Raw genomic sequence first — 17566 nt, 5'->3', positions numbered from 1 at the left:
TTGATGAGCGTCATAAATGGTCGTGACAACCCAAAACATAACTGAAGACTCAAATAAGAGATTGAAGGGGGAAAAAAAGGACTTGAAGGTAATCGAATACAAAACAAAACAAAAAGAGTGCAATCAAATGGTAGAAAGAAACATCAGTGTCAGCACAGAGATTCTGAGCCATACGCGGAGCACATTTAATGTGCAAAGAAATGCAAATCAAAGAGCTGTTACCTGATTGTTAGAGGGCATGAGAGCTTTGAATGTGATTAAGGTATCAGTTCCATTTCAGGCTATATTTATCCACCTAATTATTTATCCTAAAAGAAAATTTCTTATGAGCTGCTGCCGCTGCTCCGGGCTGTGAAAGCAATACATATGCGCTGGAGAGAAATGAACCCATTTCCATTCTTCAACCAAAATCTTCCCATTCAGAGTTCTGGCTGTGTGGATCCAGTCCACGTGCGTCGCGAGGGACGGAGCACACAGACGAGGTGTTTTAGGAAAATCTTGACACGAGGTCTGTGCTTTGGTACATTCCCAGAAGGATCGCCGTCTCTATGTTTAGCTTCATGCTGTCTTTTTAGTCTCCAGCAAGTTCTGGTGATTGCTTTGAACAGAACCAGTCCAGCTCTCAGTTCACGCGATGGCCTTTTTTTTTTGGGTTATGTCAGATGTATTTCCACTCAGCAAAACCTGATGTAGGCCAGGCGTCCATTTCTTTTTTTAACTGGCTAATAGCAGCCGGTAATATTTTGATTCCAAGAGTGGTCAGTATGGGTTTAAATAGCCAAGACTAAGATGAAGCTCTGTCAACAGCAATATTAAGAGCCTGATTTAAAGAAACTTCCAGGCGGGGGTACGCGGAAGGTCATGTTGTACTGTTTTGTTATCTTGGTTTATCATATGTTCAGCCTGAGGCGTGCAATTTAAACTTCTACGACTGTTGCTTTCCAGTGTTCTTGGACAAGTTTCATAGGTGTATGAAGAATTATGCCACTGTGACAAGCCTTAGGGGAACCCACATGACCTTACTGAAGTTAATTGCTAAGCAACAGCGCATCATAGGGGCTTTGGGAGTTGCTAACGGAAAATTGGGCTCAGTCCAGTTTCTGCCTCTCGCGTATTTGGTGTAGAAATACTCTCTAAGACGGTTGCATTGATAACTGGGATGTAAGAAAATGGTTGAAGGAATACAGTCGCGGCTTGTAAAAACACTTTAAATGTACTTTACAGCAGATGGGATCAATTTTTAGTCCAGCTGAACAAGAGGGTTTTTTTTGGAATCTGGAAAAGTCTTCAAAAGCGGCAGGAAGTGCTGACAAGTTGATAGAGTTTGGTCTGTATTCATCTTTGAGTTAACGGGGACTGTAGTCACTGATGCAGGACAGAGGGAAAAAGTGAAAGCGACAACTGCTTCAGAAGCAGAAACATTTGCTAAATCACAACCGCATCGGCAACTGCTTCATTATTAGTCGCTGTGCGGTCCCGGTGGATGTTTGGTCAAGCTTTAACAAAACCACGCTTAAAACGCTTTCTCCACCCACAGATGTCTGTCATAAGATTAGATGTTAAAATACTTAGATTGGGGACATAGGTTATGTCATGTTGCGCATGTAAACGTAGCAGACAGTAAAGCCTCTTATACTGCTGCGTTCATGCAGAGATGTTGTTCTTATCCATTATTTTTAATCTCATTGTGGCGCTGAATTGAAAACAAAGTGATCCTTTGGGTGCCACTGGTGATAGTCACGATGAACTGTAGAAATGGGTCGGTCTCTTTGGTTTCTGTATGATTAAAGTATTAAAGTACATAGCTTTAGTTTCAGTAGAGTACAATGTGAGGCATGTGGAATGCAGCAACATATTAGAGGTCGTCGTCCTCTCACAAAAGAGACCACAGATTGTTTGTTTGCAGGTTGCAATGGCCTCTAAATATGTTCAAATATTATGGGACCTCTAGAGGGTGCAAGAGCAACTGCATGTTAAAGGGGAACTCCGGTATTTTTAAACCTAGACCTTATTTCTGGCATGAAATACGTTCATCTACTCACCGAGAGCAGTTTGGTGAAAGTCGGCGTCCTTCGGAAGCTATTTAGATAACTCGCGATCCATATAACAGAGTGAACGGGGCAAAGACGATGCAGCCTCTAAACAAGGCATTATCGGTCTTTATTTCACCAGTACTTTAAGACGAATGAATGAACGACCGTGTACTGTAGCTCTGTTAGCTCATAGGTGCTGTTATGTGGCTACTTGCTGCTATAGGAGAGCTAACGGAGGGAATTCTACACACACCTCTACTGGGATGGATCGCGAGTTATCTAAATAGTTTCCATAGCCCTCAGTCCCAAAGCTAATTTATTCTACCTGAAGACCGTAAACTTTCAAATAAGTCACAAATATAATGTTTCCTTTCTTTAAAGAATAACTTTACACAAATATATCTAAAGACGAAATAGAGTTTTTTGTTTGGGACCATTTTCAGCTGAGGAATGATACTTTTTTTTGTGCATTTGCGAGTTTTTACAGAGTTAATGGTGTTATTTGATTGAATTTAAAAAGGAAAATACAAAAGTACGTTAAGAAATATTTTAGATAGTTCAAGAGTTCAATTTATTGATGTGTTTTTCATAGTTTTTGGGACAAAAATTGAGCCCCTGTGGCACAGCAGAGCAAAAATTTGCTCATTATCTCAAAGAAGTCATTGTTGGTTTAGTTTTTTATATATATATATATGTACAATGCTTGTTCACAATAACAGATATACAATGTTACCAGCCGGGTAGAAACAGTTGCTGTTGTGTCTACTGAAAGAGTCAGATGAGAGGACTGATACCTTTTTCGTGTCAGTCCATTAAATATGTAGCAGCTGGTTAGCTTAGCTGAGCATAAAGTCGAGCGCTGCTCAGACGTAGAATAATTCGAGGCACATGCAGAGTTCAGGGATTAACATGTTGTTTGTTCAAGTGTAAAAACTACAAAACGGCTTTGTTTTAAGAGCGGGCGAACTCGGAAAAGCACCAAATCAAACATGTGACTTGTTGGAAGAGTCTTTTCTGAAGCTGTGATACTGTCCCTTTAACTGCAAAAAAAACAAAACAACCTCCAACAACTGGTTTAATTTAAAGTGGAAAAATTGTGGGTTTGCATAAACAATAGCGCACTGTTTGTTTTTTTTCCCCCCCACCGTCTTTGCTTTTCTAAAATTAGGTCTGAAATTGGGCCGGCTGCGCACCGTAGATGTGTGACAGGTAACTGTGCGAGCGACAGCATCGCCGTGCACTCTGGAATGCGGTAGCAGGAGAGTGGAGTTACCAGCGGGGTCAGTGGCAGCAGGACTTTTCAATATCTCCCATTTACAACAGAGACCAACCCCCACAGCTTATATAACACAGGAAACAGATGTTAGCAACTCACAATCATCCCTGTCACGCTCTCCGCCCTCCACCCCACCACCACCACCACTTTTTCTCTCCTCTTTCTTCCCCTTTTGTCTCTTACTCATATCATAACGTGTCCCCAGGCATGTTACAGTACGTATGTTTTCTTCATCGTGAAAATACCTGTACATTCGTCCGAGGCATAAAAGCCCTGCTGTTCTCCACCCTTAACCCCTTCCTCTTTAAGGGTAGCGCTGCTTTAACTTGAATTTAAAGTCTATTTCGGAGCATTGTCAGATTTAGTGTCATACTTTATGAGGTTTGTCTTAAAGAGGGGGCATACCTTCTGAGCTGTGGATCATTTTTTGTTATTTTTTTCGTCTGTGTGTGCAATCCTGCTCCTTTGCCTCTCACTGACTATATTCCAGAACATTCACGGGACGCTTAAAAGTGCGAATTTATTTTTTAAAAAGCATGCATCTCAGTAGATTGAGACGAGATGGGAACAGGGGTTGGGGAGAGGAAACTAGAGTTGGAGACCACAAATATTTTGAGGTCTGTGTCAAGAAGGAAAGGTCCACTCCTTCCGAAGGTAACGAATTTTTGTGACTCTGTCACGCAGAAATCCCTCGGAATCCAAACTCTTGACATATTGGTTGTTTTTGTTTGTTGTTTGTTTGTTTTTTTTCCCCCCAACTTTGTGAATTTGTTCATTTTCCCGTCTCTCACTTTCATGCGTAGATGATGCCTGTTGCCAAGGCGACTGCTATAACCCAGGTTACGGACCCTTCCTGTGAGATGCAACATGTGATTGGCCTTTCTATCAAATAAGGAAGGGGGGGGGGGGGGGCAGATGCTTGGCAGAGGCAGGGACCCCAGCAGACAGAAATTCAGGAGAGAGCATTGATCTAATCAGCTAGCATGCAGGCAGACAGTAGGCACACAGACACAAACACACACATATATGTGTGTATATATAAAAATTTATATACACAAACGCTTGCAGGCTGGAGGTACGAGGGGAAATTTGGGCCCAGTGGGGGTCACCTCTGTGGGAGTGAGTGTATATGTGTGTAATATCATGCTCTCCAGGAGCGGCGTCGCTGGCAGTAATAGAAGCACTCCCAGGAGCAGACCATGCTGGGTAATATCACACTCCGTAGGGAACTTGCCATGCACACATTCACCTACACACACATGCGCATACACACACAGAGCAACACACGGCACATATGGGCTGCGTTCAACACGGCTCACATACTAATGCAAAGGTCCACACGGGAGGAGACACAAATCAGCAGTGCACACGCATCCCGTTAGCTCCTTCCAAGTCTTCCAAGGTTGCTCGTAGTTTTTGACTCCGAATCACCGGGTCATCCGACGACAAGGAATTTCTGGGACAAAAAAGTTCTCCGACGTTCATGTAACGTTGCTTTGCAGCAGGACTTATAGCGGATCATTCTATTTTAAAGTTTTGCTTTAAAACTTGCCAACTTTTCACCTTTTTGCCATTTGTCATTTTGAAAAAAAGTCATACAAATCCCAAAGTTGGGAGGGAGTTAAAGCGGTACATTGGCTAGGGGTGGAGAAAGGAAATGTAAACATTCTCTGAGAATACAGGCGTACATTTTCTAAAAATCAAATCAAAATCGAAGGAGGTGAAACCGGTGACGCGATCGCATCTTTTCAATATTTAGTCGTAAACTCGCAGGTATTTTCCATGTAGCTAAATCCAGTTGCAGGATTTGATTTTATTACTGTATGCGATCCATTAAATGCATCACATTTCCTAGAGCAATAATGCACCTTGTGGCGTGACTGTTTGATCCAGCCTTGTTATTATTGTCTCGGAAATTTATCGTAAATATCCAGGTTGTTTTCCCACGAGTTTACCGCTTGAATATCAGCGAATACTCTGCCTTTCTCTTAATACATTTGTACATTTTTTCCCCTTGGATATGAACAAAGTTGTTTTTTTTATATAATGATAAAGATTTACTTGAAATTAATGCAAAAAAAAAAAGTTAGTTTCTTTCGTGTAAATTAAAAAATTTTAATTGCAGATTTTCACTTTTTTTAATTTAAATTTTTTTTTTTTTACCATTTTTTTACCTCATTAATTTTCTGACTGAAATCTCAAATTCTTGTTTTTGTCTCCCGGTAAAACTCCTCATGCTCTGCTCTGTAATAACTGGTTCACAACTCTGCCATCGTAGTCAGTGGAGCAGTGAAAGATGGCAATGAAGCATTTGACCAACCTAACAGCGTAAGGGAAGCAACGTGACCCGGATTTCTCGTACATTTAGTCACAAAATGTGCCGGGCTGAAGGGCTTAAAGTCCACAGTGAATGTTTGCATGTGCCGCTCTGGGTTATGTGACATTTTGCTCTCAGTAGAACACATTTTGTAACAACAGAAAGCAGAACTCTGCAGTCATGACATCTTCCCACCCGGTAGCATGTACCTGCATCATATCACAGAGGACTTTTTGTATTTACTTGGCGTTCGGCCCCCTAACTCGTCCCCCCTCTCCTGTCATTCTCGGTCTCCGCTGCACGCAAACTCCTGATTTTGCCACGTTCATACGAGAGCACAGAGGAGGCTGTGAGAGGCATAGCCAGGGAGTGCGTTTTCATGGGACCTCTCTTTATAATCTATAGACTGGCTTCACTCAGATCGGGAGCCGGCGGCTTCATTAGGTGAAAGGGAGGCTGCTTTGATCTAAAAATACATGCCATCATCGCCTCTGGAGTGGAAAAAGTTCAAGAGTTTCCTCATGTCTTAATCAGAAAGACGCTTTTATTTATTTATTTATTTCTTTCAAGGAGAGGCTCAGGATCGTAAACGCAGTATGGTGGCAGCGATGATGTGTTAATTCTCATTCCTGGGAGTGTTATCTGTTTTGGGATTATGGGAATGTTTTTCTGTGTGTGGGGGGCAGTAATCTGACAGTGTTTGAGTCGGTAGATGCACAGGTTGTTGTTTTTCTCAAGGTCCTTCTCTCTGTGGGAGCGCAGGGTTGCTGTGTGAACAGGTGGTTTGGTCAGTGATGTCCGGACTCTAAGCTTGTGTTTGGGCTCTCCACCCGGTGGCTCGGGTCACCGTGCTTAGCTGTGTTTGTGCTGTGCTTCACGAGGCCAGGGAGCACCTCCATTAACAATTCTCTCATCTGTCTTTCCTTTCCCACTCCTTTTCTTTCCTTCTTTCCTGCGATCCTTCTTCCTTTCCCTCTGTCAGAGTATAGGCAAAGGCTCCCTGTGGTCCATAGATCCGGAGTATAGGCACAACCTGATCCAGGCGCTGAAGAAGACGCCGTATCATCCGTACTCGCCCGGCCTGGCCGCCCCCTCCACCTCCCCACCCACACTACCACAGACGTTTCACCACAGGTAAGACGGACTATCTGATCCACTGACCGAGGAGCCAAAAATAAGCTGCTTTTTTTGATGCTGTAGTCACCGTAATCGATGAACCGGATTGTTTAATTTGCTATTATGAATTCAGAATGAACCGCTCATAATGTTCAATAGAAACCCCAGCGCCACAGTGGGTCGTGTGACCTCTCTTTCCTCTCTTCATTGCTTTATATTTTGCTTCCAAGCAGCCAGAACCTTCTTGTAACCTTTTAAAATGGCCTTGCACTTTAAAAGATGAGCTATAGTCACCCAGGAAGGGTTCTTTCTGAAGGTCTTTCACAGGTTTTTCTTTGGCCGCTGGCTGCTTTTTCACTCATTTTCAGTCCAGTCTATGTACCTGACCTTGTTGAGAGGAATGTTTTGTTTGGCACTATCTTTTAGGGGAACTATGAATCACTCGAGCAAAAAACGAAAAATAAGAAATCCCCCGAACTCAAGGGATGAACCAGTGTTGAGTCTAACAGACATCTTAGCAAAGAAGCTAGTTTAAATGGTATCTTTTGGCACTTTGTTTCCTGCAGCCTGTCAGAAAGATGAAATGACAAGAAATAGAAAGTTGCTCATACCGAATATTGACTTTCAAGCTTGTCAGTTTTGCAAATTGTGCTTCCACTTACGTTTGGTCTGGTTTAAAAAGTCGTTGCACCTATTTCCACGATTTTTCCCTTGCAACATGTGAAGAAAACGAGGAGTGACTCGAGACTTTGACCCAAAAACTGTAAAAATGACAACACGGAGCATCCAAAACATTCCTATAGCTGTTCACTTTAATGATAACTGAATCGTTTAGCGTTCAAAGAAGGGATTTAAACCCCAGTCTGAAGACTTTGAAAAAAGAAGCATAGTTCTGATTACAACTCTGAGGGTTTGGATTCGTCTTCTCTGCTACGTAAGTTCAGACGGGAACAGCCGATGGAAGAGAGTTGAAGCAAGTTTGCGCATTTAAGAGAGGTTTTTTTATTTGTTTCATCCGTTGACCCTTAATTGCTCTAAGTGGCTGGACTGTTCTGTTTCACTTTTTTCCGACGGAAAAAAAAATAGGAGAAATAAAATCTCCCAGGATAAATCATTCTGTTAAAAGGTCCTTTTAGTATTTATCACATGTAAGTGGATCTTCAAGAATCAAAAGAAAACCAATCAAATGAGGACTCCCGTGCCAATATCCAATTATAACATAAAACCTACAGCGTACACTCATCCACTCCACTCTCTATCCTCTCCCCATCTGTCACTCGCTCTGCACCCACTCGCTGCAGGCGTTTGGAGCTGACCTCCTCCATCCTCTCCTTAAATCTTTTCGCACACTGTTTTCATGCAACAACACTCCCGCCCCTCCTCCTATCTCCCTCCCCCTGAGGCGCATCGCAGGTAAAAAAAAAAAAAAGAATAGAAAGCACCTTTTTTTTTCTTTTTCCCTCTCTTTCTCCACGAGTTCGCTCCATCACCCCCACCCCCCCTCCGCTCTGCCTCTCCTCCAGCTTCTAGCACGCCTCCTGTTCCGCTCCTTTCTTTCCTCTTCTGCCCCCCCCCCATACATTGCCTCTAGCAGGGTACCGTCCACTTCATCATCTTTATTCATCCCTGCTGTGATTTATCCACCGTACCCCCTCCTTCGTTCTACTCTCACCATCACTTCATCATTCAATTAAATCCTTCTTTGTCTACATTCACTTTATTCTCCAGCCTCTCGCTGTCCACACGCCTCTCCACAGTCCACCTGTGTTGTTTCTCTTCCACGCTTCCTGATCTCTCCCCCCCCCCCACCCCTGCTAACTTCTCAGTATCCTGCCCTTCCATCCACCCCTGTGGATACGTCAGAGAGCACTACCATGAGTTGTTTGTTTTTTTTCTCCTCTTTCTTTTTACTTCCTTCAGCCTCTTCTCTCCCTCTCATCCTCTGTCCGAACGCCCCAGCATCGGCAGCAGCAGCAGCCCTCCACCCCTCTCCCCAGCTGATCCGGGCAGGTTGGCTCGCAGAGCCAGCGGACTGTGTAAGACAGAATAATTGGTTCACCATAAAATGTAAAAGTGTCATTTTGAACAATGAGGTATGGGGAAGTGGAACAAATTGGAGGCTGGATTCGGAACACAAGGGAGGTTGGAGGGGGGAGGCAGGGAGAGGCAAGGCCTGTTATTTGCATTGTGACACGCACACAGACTGGAAAAACGGGACTAGGTGAGCACGTTTCTTGGTTAAGGTGGACCTGGGGGTCCCTGGTGATGCAGCACCTGCACTGTGTGCGTTTGCGTACACGCTGCATGCACTTCACTTACAGTATATAGTCATTTGATCTATAAAATGTCCTTCGCAGGTTCCCATCACATCAGGAGAGGTTTTTTAGTGCCTGCTTTCCTCTGGCAGAAAGTCCCAAACTCAAAGAAATGAAGGCCATTGTTCTAAAAAAAAATCAATAGAAAAGCAAGAAATATTAAAGCTGCAACCTCAGTGGAGATATTCTAGTTCAGTAACTTTCCATTTGTCAATTAATTTAATAAATGTAGACATTACAGATTAACAGGGTAAAAGTTCAAACTAATCAATATCCCCATGGAACTACTCCACCCTTCGCTTAATCTAGACAATTATATTTTTTGTTAATAGTTCTGAAATTTTCAGTTCAAATATCCCAATTAGATTTCATTCGACTAAATTGCAACTCATTTGGTTGAGTTTCCTGTTCAGAAATTGAATAATATATGAAGTTAGACTGAAAGCAACACTAAAGCAGCATGTGAACCTTAAAACTATGTGCTTCTGGCTTGTTTTGTCGTGCAATGACCTTTGTTAATGCACACCCCCGGGCCTGAAACTGCCCAAGAGCGTCCGGGGTTTGAGATACTTTGGTTTCCAGCCCAGCACCACACCGTCTTGCTGCACGGTGACATTTTTGTGGGCTTTTTTGTGGTGTCTTTGTGGCCTCTTTAACACGACAACAAATCCGTATGTGCGGCTGTGCATGTGCAGGGCTCGCATGAAGGTTTGTTTTCATGACAGTGGTGTTGCATCCCACAACCATAGGGGGAGCCAGAGAGCACAAAAAATCTCAAATTACCTCGCTGTACCTCAAAATTGATGTTAGAGGTTGTAGATGTATTAGAAACAAAGTTCTGTTAATGATGGCATCTCGTTTTTTTTTCCACTTTACAAATAAATTAAAAAAAAAAAAAAAAGGTAATTGCTTAGAATTTTTTTCCTTGACGTTTTTTTCTTTTTCAGCAATGAAAAAGAATGCCTGAAACACGTATGAACGCAGAAAATAAATCGGTCCTCAGAATATCGACGGCCCTCACATTAAAAGCCGACAATCTGCTGACGGAGACGACCGCCTAGCTCGTCTTTTCGTTTTGTAGCGTAGCGTCCGCTCTCTCGACCTCGGAGACATTTTTTCCCGACTGATTCAGCAAACGGAATTGGCGTCAGGTCTGTCATCAAGAGCAATCCTTCACTGATGTCGCTGTGGTCTACCGAAGTGTAGATTTGTGGCCCAGGGTATGTGGGAAAACTCACACTGCCAGAAAAAAGAGAAGATTATAAGACTTGGTGCATACGGGTAAAGAATTTGAACAAATATAGTAGATATCATGGTGGAAAGTCACCAGGAGATCATGCATATTGTTGAGTTCTTTCTTTTTATATAGAGAAATAAAAGAGATTGGGGGGGGGTTATGGAGATATGGAGGTTTTTTGACACGTAAACTAGCAGTACAAGACTACGCACCTCAACCAGGGCTGAATTTGTGGATTCAAATCTAGAACCAGAACAGCTTCAGAAGTTAATCACTTGAAACTTGAATCGTGCCCCCGCTGTTTGAAGCTCGTTGAGTAATCCTGCTAACAAACAAACAGACAAACCGACACCAACCACATAACCTCCTTGGCAGAGGTAAATGAGGCATTGTCTGGTTAAATATGTGCTGAACTGCAGACATTTCCAAGAGCGAGGCTCAAGTACGTGTTTTGTTTTGGGTTTTTTTGTCACGGAGGCAACGAATGCCCCAAATCTCAAAACTTAACTGCACATGAAACAACCCCCCCCCCCCAAAAAATGTGATAAGAATGTTATAAGCACAAGGGAATAGGTGGCCTCAAGTACACTTCCACATCAAACGAGCAGCTTAACGACAAACTTTTTAATGCAATGGACCGATTTATGCAAACCTTTTTTTTTTTTTCAGTCCTCCACAGTTTGTCGTTTCGTCCTTGATTGTGAGAGCTTTCTGAAAAGGTTATTTTATCTGCTCTCAACATAATACAGGCACTTTTAAGTCTTTTTTTTTTTTCCTTTTGTGAGTGTATCCTTACATTTTTGGAAGCCACCGGCTGCTTTGAGGGTAGAAAACCAGTCGAGTAATTCAAGGTGTGCTTGAACGCACAATATGACGGGTGGCTCTTTAGGAAATGCTTTGTTGCTGCGTCCACAAAGCAGTTTCTAATGGCTAAATTGATTCTTTTTTACTCATATAAAGGTCATTTCAGTTTCCATTTAGAATCCTGATACAGGAAAAACAAAACACTTGTCTGAGAATTCTTAGATTAGTTTAGAATACTTGGACTGTCAAGACATGAGATTTTTACTGTGCAGTTACAGCCAAACAAACTTCACACTGTCAGTTTATCGCGATATTGACGTAAATCGGCGATACGATATAATCGTATCAACAGGAGTTTCGAGATTCCATTCCTTTGATTTCACCATGATCAGCAGTAGATGTTCGCCTTATTCACATTGTCTTTTCCAAACGCTTCTCTCAACACATGCGGTTCTGAAACCATTCGGTCTTCAATTTAGAGGGAAAATCTGAGTCGGGAACTTCTTCAACAGCGTGGAGCTGTGAGCAGAACTTTGCAACTGCTTTTTCTTTCACTTAAAAGACAACAAAGTCGAACTCTTTGGCAGAAAACAATAGAGTCCTGCCTTTACCTTTGATATTAATTCAGCCTTTTAACGACATCGAGCCGTCAGCGTGACAAAAGAAGCCTCCACAAGGAGGTACAGATCATGTGTTACAGCTGAACGCCTGAAAGACTTAGTTGTGGAAAGTAGAAACACCCGTAATGTCTGTGTTCGAATGAGGTGTTTGCAGTTCACTTCAGGTGTATCCTGGAGCTCAAGTCCAATCAATATAACATGAGCTCTCTCTCAAGAGCCCTCACGCTCAAGAATATTTTGTATGGAGTGTAATGACTGTGAATGGCTGCACAGCATGTCTATTATGTTAAGGTCAAGGACCATCTCCAGCAGTTGAACGCAGAGAATGAACGAGTGATGGAGGTAGATAGGAAGGAAGTGGCAGAGGAAAGGAAAGGGGAGGACGAGGAGTGCTGGTGGAGGGGAGTTTACAGAAGGAGCGCTTCTTTGTCCTCTGCTGTGTGTCGCTCACACCTCTCGCTTTTTCATGGGCTATAATAACTCACGCCACACTGGTCGACCCCCACGTGCAGCTTGAGCTCCAGGATGCGTGTCTGCAAGTGTGTGTGTGTGTGTGTGTGTGTGTTTCCAACGTATGCATTTCCAAATGGGTGATAGGGAGAAAGAGACAGAGCATGCTGGGTAGGAGGTCAGCTCCGTGGTGCATTCCTTCACACCCCATCAGCATCTGGATGAGAGGAAGAGGGGAGGGAAGAATGGATGGAAGGAGGTGTGTCTCAAGGGGGGTGATGAGGAGGAGCTCTCGCCATCCCTCTTTCTCTTTTGTTTTTTTCCTCCTCCTCCCCTTCCCTCCCTCGGAGAAAAGGGACGGAGGAAGATGTTGACTGCGGGAGAGGAGTGATGGAGCAAACGTCTGCTATGGGTTTATCCCCCTCGCCCACAACATTTAATGCACAGGGTTGCCTTAGCAACGGGAACGCCGCCATGGCAACACGTCCAGTATAAGTCAGGTGCTGTCGCATTGCAAAGCCATTTGTTGAGAGACGGAAAGAAGGAGTGAGGGGGGGGGGGATGAGATGGGTGGGGGTGGGGTGGCAGGGAAAACAGACAGGCTGTTAGCGCAGGAAAAATATGTTATCGCCGTGGCAACGCAATGTGGCAACTCTCCATGGCAACAGCAGGTGGCTCAGGGCTGAAATTTGCGCTCGCTTGCTTTCGCTTTGCTTTTGCCGTGTGTGTGTGTGTGTGTGCGTGTGCGTGCGTGTGCACGTGTGCTTGTGTGCGTGCGTGCGTGTGTGTGTGTGTCCATCTCTCCCCTGCATCTGGCGTGGGGAGAGCCGCATCACAAGCGCAGACATCAAAATCCTCTCAATCAGCAGCTTCAGAGCAACATAAAACACAACCTGCTTTCACAAAGGAAGCTCTGCTGATGAGTGGAAACAAGTGGGACTCCAGGTGTTTTCTCCTCTGTTTGTGTGTGTGTGTGCGTGTGTGTGCGTGTGTGTAAAGTATGACCGAGCCCTATCCATGCTGTCACACACTGTGTTGGAGAACAGCCTGTCTGACTACAAAAGGGGGAGGAAAAAAAAAAGTGCAGTCAGTTTAATGGAGAGCTAAAGACCACTCAACCTGGAAAAGCTCTTACAGCCTCTTTCTCTTTTTTTCCCTCCCTCCATCCATATCCTTCCATCTTTCTCCCTCTCTTTTAGAATTATGGCTCCAGCAGCAGAACTGTGCCTATTGTGTTCTTGCGTGAGCGGATGTGTGAGTGAGGATATCTCCGTCTATGTGAGAAATGCATGTCATTACCTCCCTCATTAGTGGTGCAATGATCACTTAAAGTGAGTCTCTGGCTTTGTGTGTTCCTCTGTGAGTGTGTGAGGTGTCTATCTGTGGTGGTGTTGGGGGGGCTTCGACAGCTTTGTAGGCCCCAAAAACCAAAAAGCTGGACCGCGCAAGTGTTATCGGCAACTGGAGCATCAAGACTTTGACTTAAGGTTTAGAGGATGGAGACTGCTTCATGTCACTTGAGAGTCCCCACAAGTGTAGAAAGCTATGGCTGCGTGCGTGTGTGTCTTGGCAGCATGCTGACACAGCCGTGTTTTAACGTGTCGCACCGTATGCACATCTGTCTTAAAGTGTGTGAAACGCACGCTCATTGATGAGGGTTGTGTGTGAATGGGCCAGTGGAGGGAGGTGTGGGGTTGTCATGAGAAATTACCCCCATGGACTACAGCGTGGAGGCTGTAATTCTCCGAGGTAATCACAGGGAATAATGGCAACAGTGGGACACCCGGGATTCTAATCACTATAATCAGAAGCATTGGCTTATGGGCTCAAATTCCTGCTTCGCTATCTGCCTCGTGATGAAGCCGGCAGGGCTGGTTGGCTGCTGCAACGTGATCAAATGATTGACCAGTTTTTTTTTTCTCTTTCTCTCGTTCTCCTCCCCTCCCTCCCCACCCCCCACCCCACCCCTCCTGCTTCTTCTTCTTCTGCTTCTTTCTTTTCTAGTCCTCCATTGTGGTCGGGGAGTCCCCTCTTCAGAAAGAACGGAGGAGTTCTCCTACAAGGTACAGTTTCACCTCCGCAAGTCTTGTACTCTGTGCGACTCTTTCTTTCTTTCTTTCTTTCTCTTTTTCTTTCTCTCTGCCCCCCCCCCCCCCAACCCCCACCCCCACCCACCCTCCCTCCACACTCTACGTATGTGCCAACTCCAATCATCTCAATTCCAAATCCCTCTTTTTAGAAGCGCACCTTGAGAATACAGAGTACCGAGTTCTGACACTTGGCTCGCCGCCAAAGGAGGGAATGCTTTTTTTCTACAGAGGCGTACTTGAAAGTTTGTTTTCTTTTTTTCTTTAAAGAAGGGATTGAGACACAACAAGACAGAGAGAGAGAGAGAGAGAGAGAGAGAAAAGGAAGGACAGGAGAAGAAAATCTGAGCTTCAAAGCAGAGATTTGGGAGCAATCCCATCACTTCCTCTCCTCATTCTTCACAACATATCTATGGTCTCACTTCCTTTTCCTCATATTTCCCATTATTCCTCTTCTCTCCTCTTCTTCCCACCGACGTCCTCCCTGGTGGCCGGACGATAGTTTAAATGGACATTCAATCCCAATCAGGGAGCACTCCGGGAGCTCGCTGGGCCGCAGAGCCCTAAATGGAGGGGGAAATGGATACATTAGGCGTCTGCGGCGAGCTCTCCATCGGCGCTGATAATGGAGTAGTAATGGTCAAGAAGCCGGGGGGTTGGAGAGAGTGCCTGAAAACCTGGACTCCCTCTAGACTGGCACAGTCTGGGTGATGTGTCTGAGCAGCCGGACAGATGGACACAAAGATAAGGAGACAAGTCAGGGAGGCTGACTCAGAGCGCACATGTGTGACAAGGAGGCAGAGGGAAAATTTGTTTAGTTTTTTTTTATCTTAAGGAGAGCGCAAGTGTGGTCAGATGTGACATTCGGAGGCAGCTGGGAGAAAGAAAGTTGTGACAGAGAGCCAGAGGCAAAGAAAAGGAAAAGAGTTGGGGGTAGCGAGGCTGGAGGAGGGTGCTGTTAGTGCTCTCAGTTATTACTTCCACCTCCCATTCCCAGAGCTTTCAGAGGTGCTCTGCTCTAAGCCGATGTGGGCTGAAACCTGCCTCCACCTGTCACCCAGCAGCAGCTCAGAGGAAACACAAGGACAGTGACTCTCTCTGAGTTCTCATCTCAACCCCACCGCTACAAGCCCAGCGGTTCACCACTCAGTTTGCCCTGCTGGGACTGAGGGATCTTTTTTAGCATTTAGGCCAAAAACGTTGCCTTGTCTGATATATATTCATATATACTGCTTTACAATGCTGTTCAGAGGTATGGAGCCACCCTTCATCTGGTCATACTTTGCCCCTGAGGAGCGAGACTTCTTTGTAATCTTTTGAAGTGGTCTTAAGCAACGCTTCTCCAGGCTCTCTGAAGGTCTTAAAGTTTTTCTTTGGACGTTTGCTGCTTTTTCACTCATTTTCAGTGCAGTCCTTGTACACGACCGCCTGAGGAATGTGTGTTTTGGTTTGTTTCCCCAGCCATCACTGACCTGTGGGTCAGTCGAGCATAAAAAGCCACCCAACTCAAGGGATGAGCCAGTGTTGTGTGGAAGAGTAACAGAGAACCTGACAAAACGTTTTAGATCTCTCTCTAGGCACTTATTAGCAGCCTGTCACAAAGACGCCTGATTTGTTCCCATGTCTTCAGTTGCAGCTGCGATAAATGACAAAAATGTAATTTTCACAGCCAACATCCAAAGGACAGCTGTAGAATGTCCTTTAAGAAGCCTGGAGAATGATTCCTGAAGACTGAAATGACAAGAAAGCTTCTCTAAGAGGGTTCAGGCTGTGTTAAAGAACAAAGGTGCTCAGACCAACATTTGACTTTCAAGCTTGTTAGAATTCAACAAAGTCTGCTTTTGCCTGGTGTGCTGTATTTAGATGATGTTTGCACAGGTTTTAATAAACCGCTGCGCCTGTTTCCTGTTTTTCTGGCAGGTGTTAGCATGATGGAGCGAACAAGCAATATGTTACTACGCGTTTAAGGAGCACACATCATCTTTCTCAAGTTTGTTTCGAATGCGTGCCAAGAAAAGGTGGGAAGGTTAAAGTGCGTCGCCTGTTAAAAAGGCTCGTTAATTTACTGTGATCAAGTGCTGCTTTTACTTTGTCCTCTGCGAGTAATGCCAAATGTCAGTCAGCCAGCCTCTTAAAGTGTCAGATAGACAAGCCAGTTAGTCGTCCAGTTAAACTGCCAGCAACTTCATCCCACCAGCAATCCAGCCGTCAGTCAGGCAGCCAGTCAGACAGCATTAGTATGCGTCCTGCCCTCAGACTCTGTTCTCTGTTTAACACACAGCAGCCAAGCAGGCTAAAAAGACAGGGAGGAGGTGTTTTGACTGAGCGAGAGGCCACTTTCAAACAGTTGCATTCTCAAGGTCTGCCGGTGGTGACCTCTGAACCTTTGGACTCTGTGTGTGTGTGTGTGTGTGTGCTTGAGCTGAGCGACTGTTTGTTTGCACTCGGAGCCTGTGAGCTGCGCTCCTCTGCTGGCCATGTGGAAACTGCAGCCTGCAGGGCCATGTGGAACTCATTTAGCTGGAGAGCAGAGGTGGACCAGTGTGGAGAGGGGAGGAAAGAGAGGCGAGTTGGGAAGGGAATGGTGGGGGGGGGGCTCACTTTTTTTTGGTTTGCTTGTCCTGGAAAACAGGCAGTCGGGCAGGGAAACGGGCAGCAGGCGAAGATGCAGGAAGCAGACAGAGAAAGCAGAGCAACTGACCACACGTAGGAAAAAGACAGTCTGGGGGATATTTTCTCTCCAGGAAAAAGACATACATGCAGTTAGACAACTTCTCCTGTCAAATCTTCCTTTTTTTTTCTTTTTCTATTTTTCTTATGTCTGTTCCCATCTGAAGTGGAAAGTTCCCTTTTTTTTGTTTGTTTATTTGTTTGTTAAAAGCTTTGAGCTTGTAAAATCTCCGTCTGAGATGGAGCGGTACTTTAGGAGCGCCGCCTGGTCTTTCTCAGTTTAGTGTGCCACCTCATCTCCACAGCATATGTCCCAGGCTTTTTACCTGCAGAGACAGCATGCACGCTCAGTTGGAGATGTGAGTCACCACTATACATAGAATGACAGCGAGATCAATACAGAGAGGGGGGAAAAAATCAACAAGCGGATTGAATTCAAGGAGGAAAGAGAAAGGTTTACAGAGAAATTCAAACAGCAAAGTAAAATGATGAAGGGGGGAGATGCCTGCGCTTATACTGGAGAACTGTGCGTGTGCACGCGTGTGTGTGTGTGTGTGTGTTGAGGGTAAACAGTGGTCGGGAGTGTGTCGCTGAGCTATGAGAGGCCATTTCAGACAGAGTCTGGTATTTCCTTTCTCGCT

General features: G+C 44.7%; 1 protein-coding gene across 1 annotated transcript in view; it reads left to right on the top strand.

The window, feature by feature from the left end:
* ches1 (checkpoint suppressor 1) overlaps positions 1-17566 on the top strand; it is a 59304-nt gene that overhangs the window by 33660 nt on the left and 8078 nt on the right. Inside the window, exons 3-4 of the mRNA XM_072362428.1 lie at positions 6609-6760; positions 14173-14231. Of these exons, the coding sequence (XP_072218529.1) occupies positions 6609-6760; positions 14173-14231 (211 nt within the window). The remainder of the gene's footprint in view (positions 1-6608; positions 6761-14172; positions 14232-17566) is intronic.

The sequence above is a fragment of the Leuresthes tenuis genome, unplaced genomic scaffold (genome assembly GCF_036924035.1).
Source record: "Leuresthes tenuis unplaced genomic scaffold, fLeuTen1.0.hap1 SCAF_13, whole genome shotgun sequence".
In the NCBI taxonomy this organism is placed as follows: Eukaryota; Metazoa; Chordata; class Actinopteri; order Atheriniformes; family Atherinopsidae; genus Leuresthes; species Leuresthes tenuis.
This window is presented reverse-complemented; position numbering and strand designations above follow the sequence as displayed.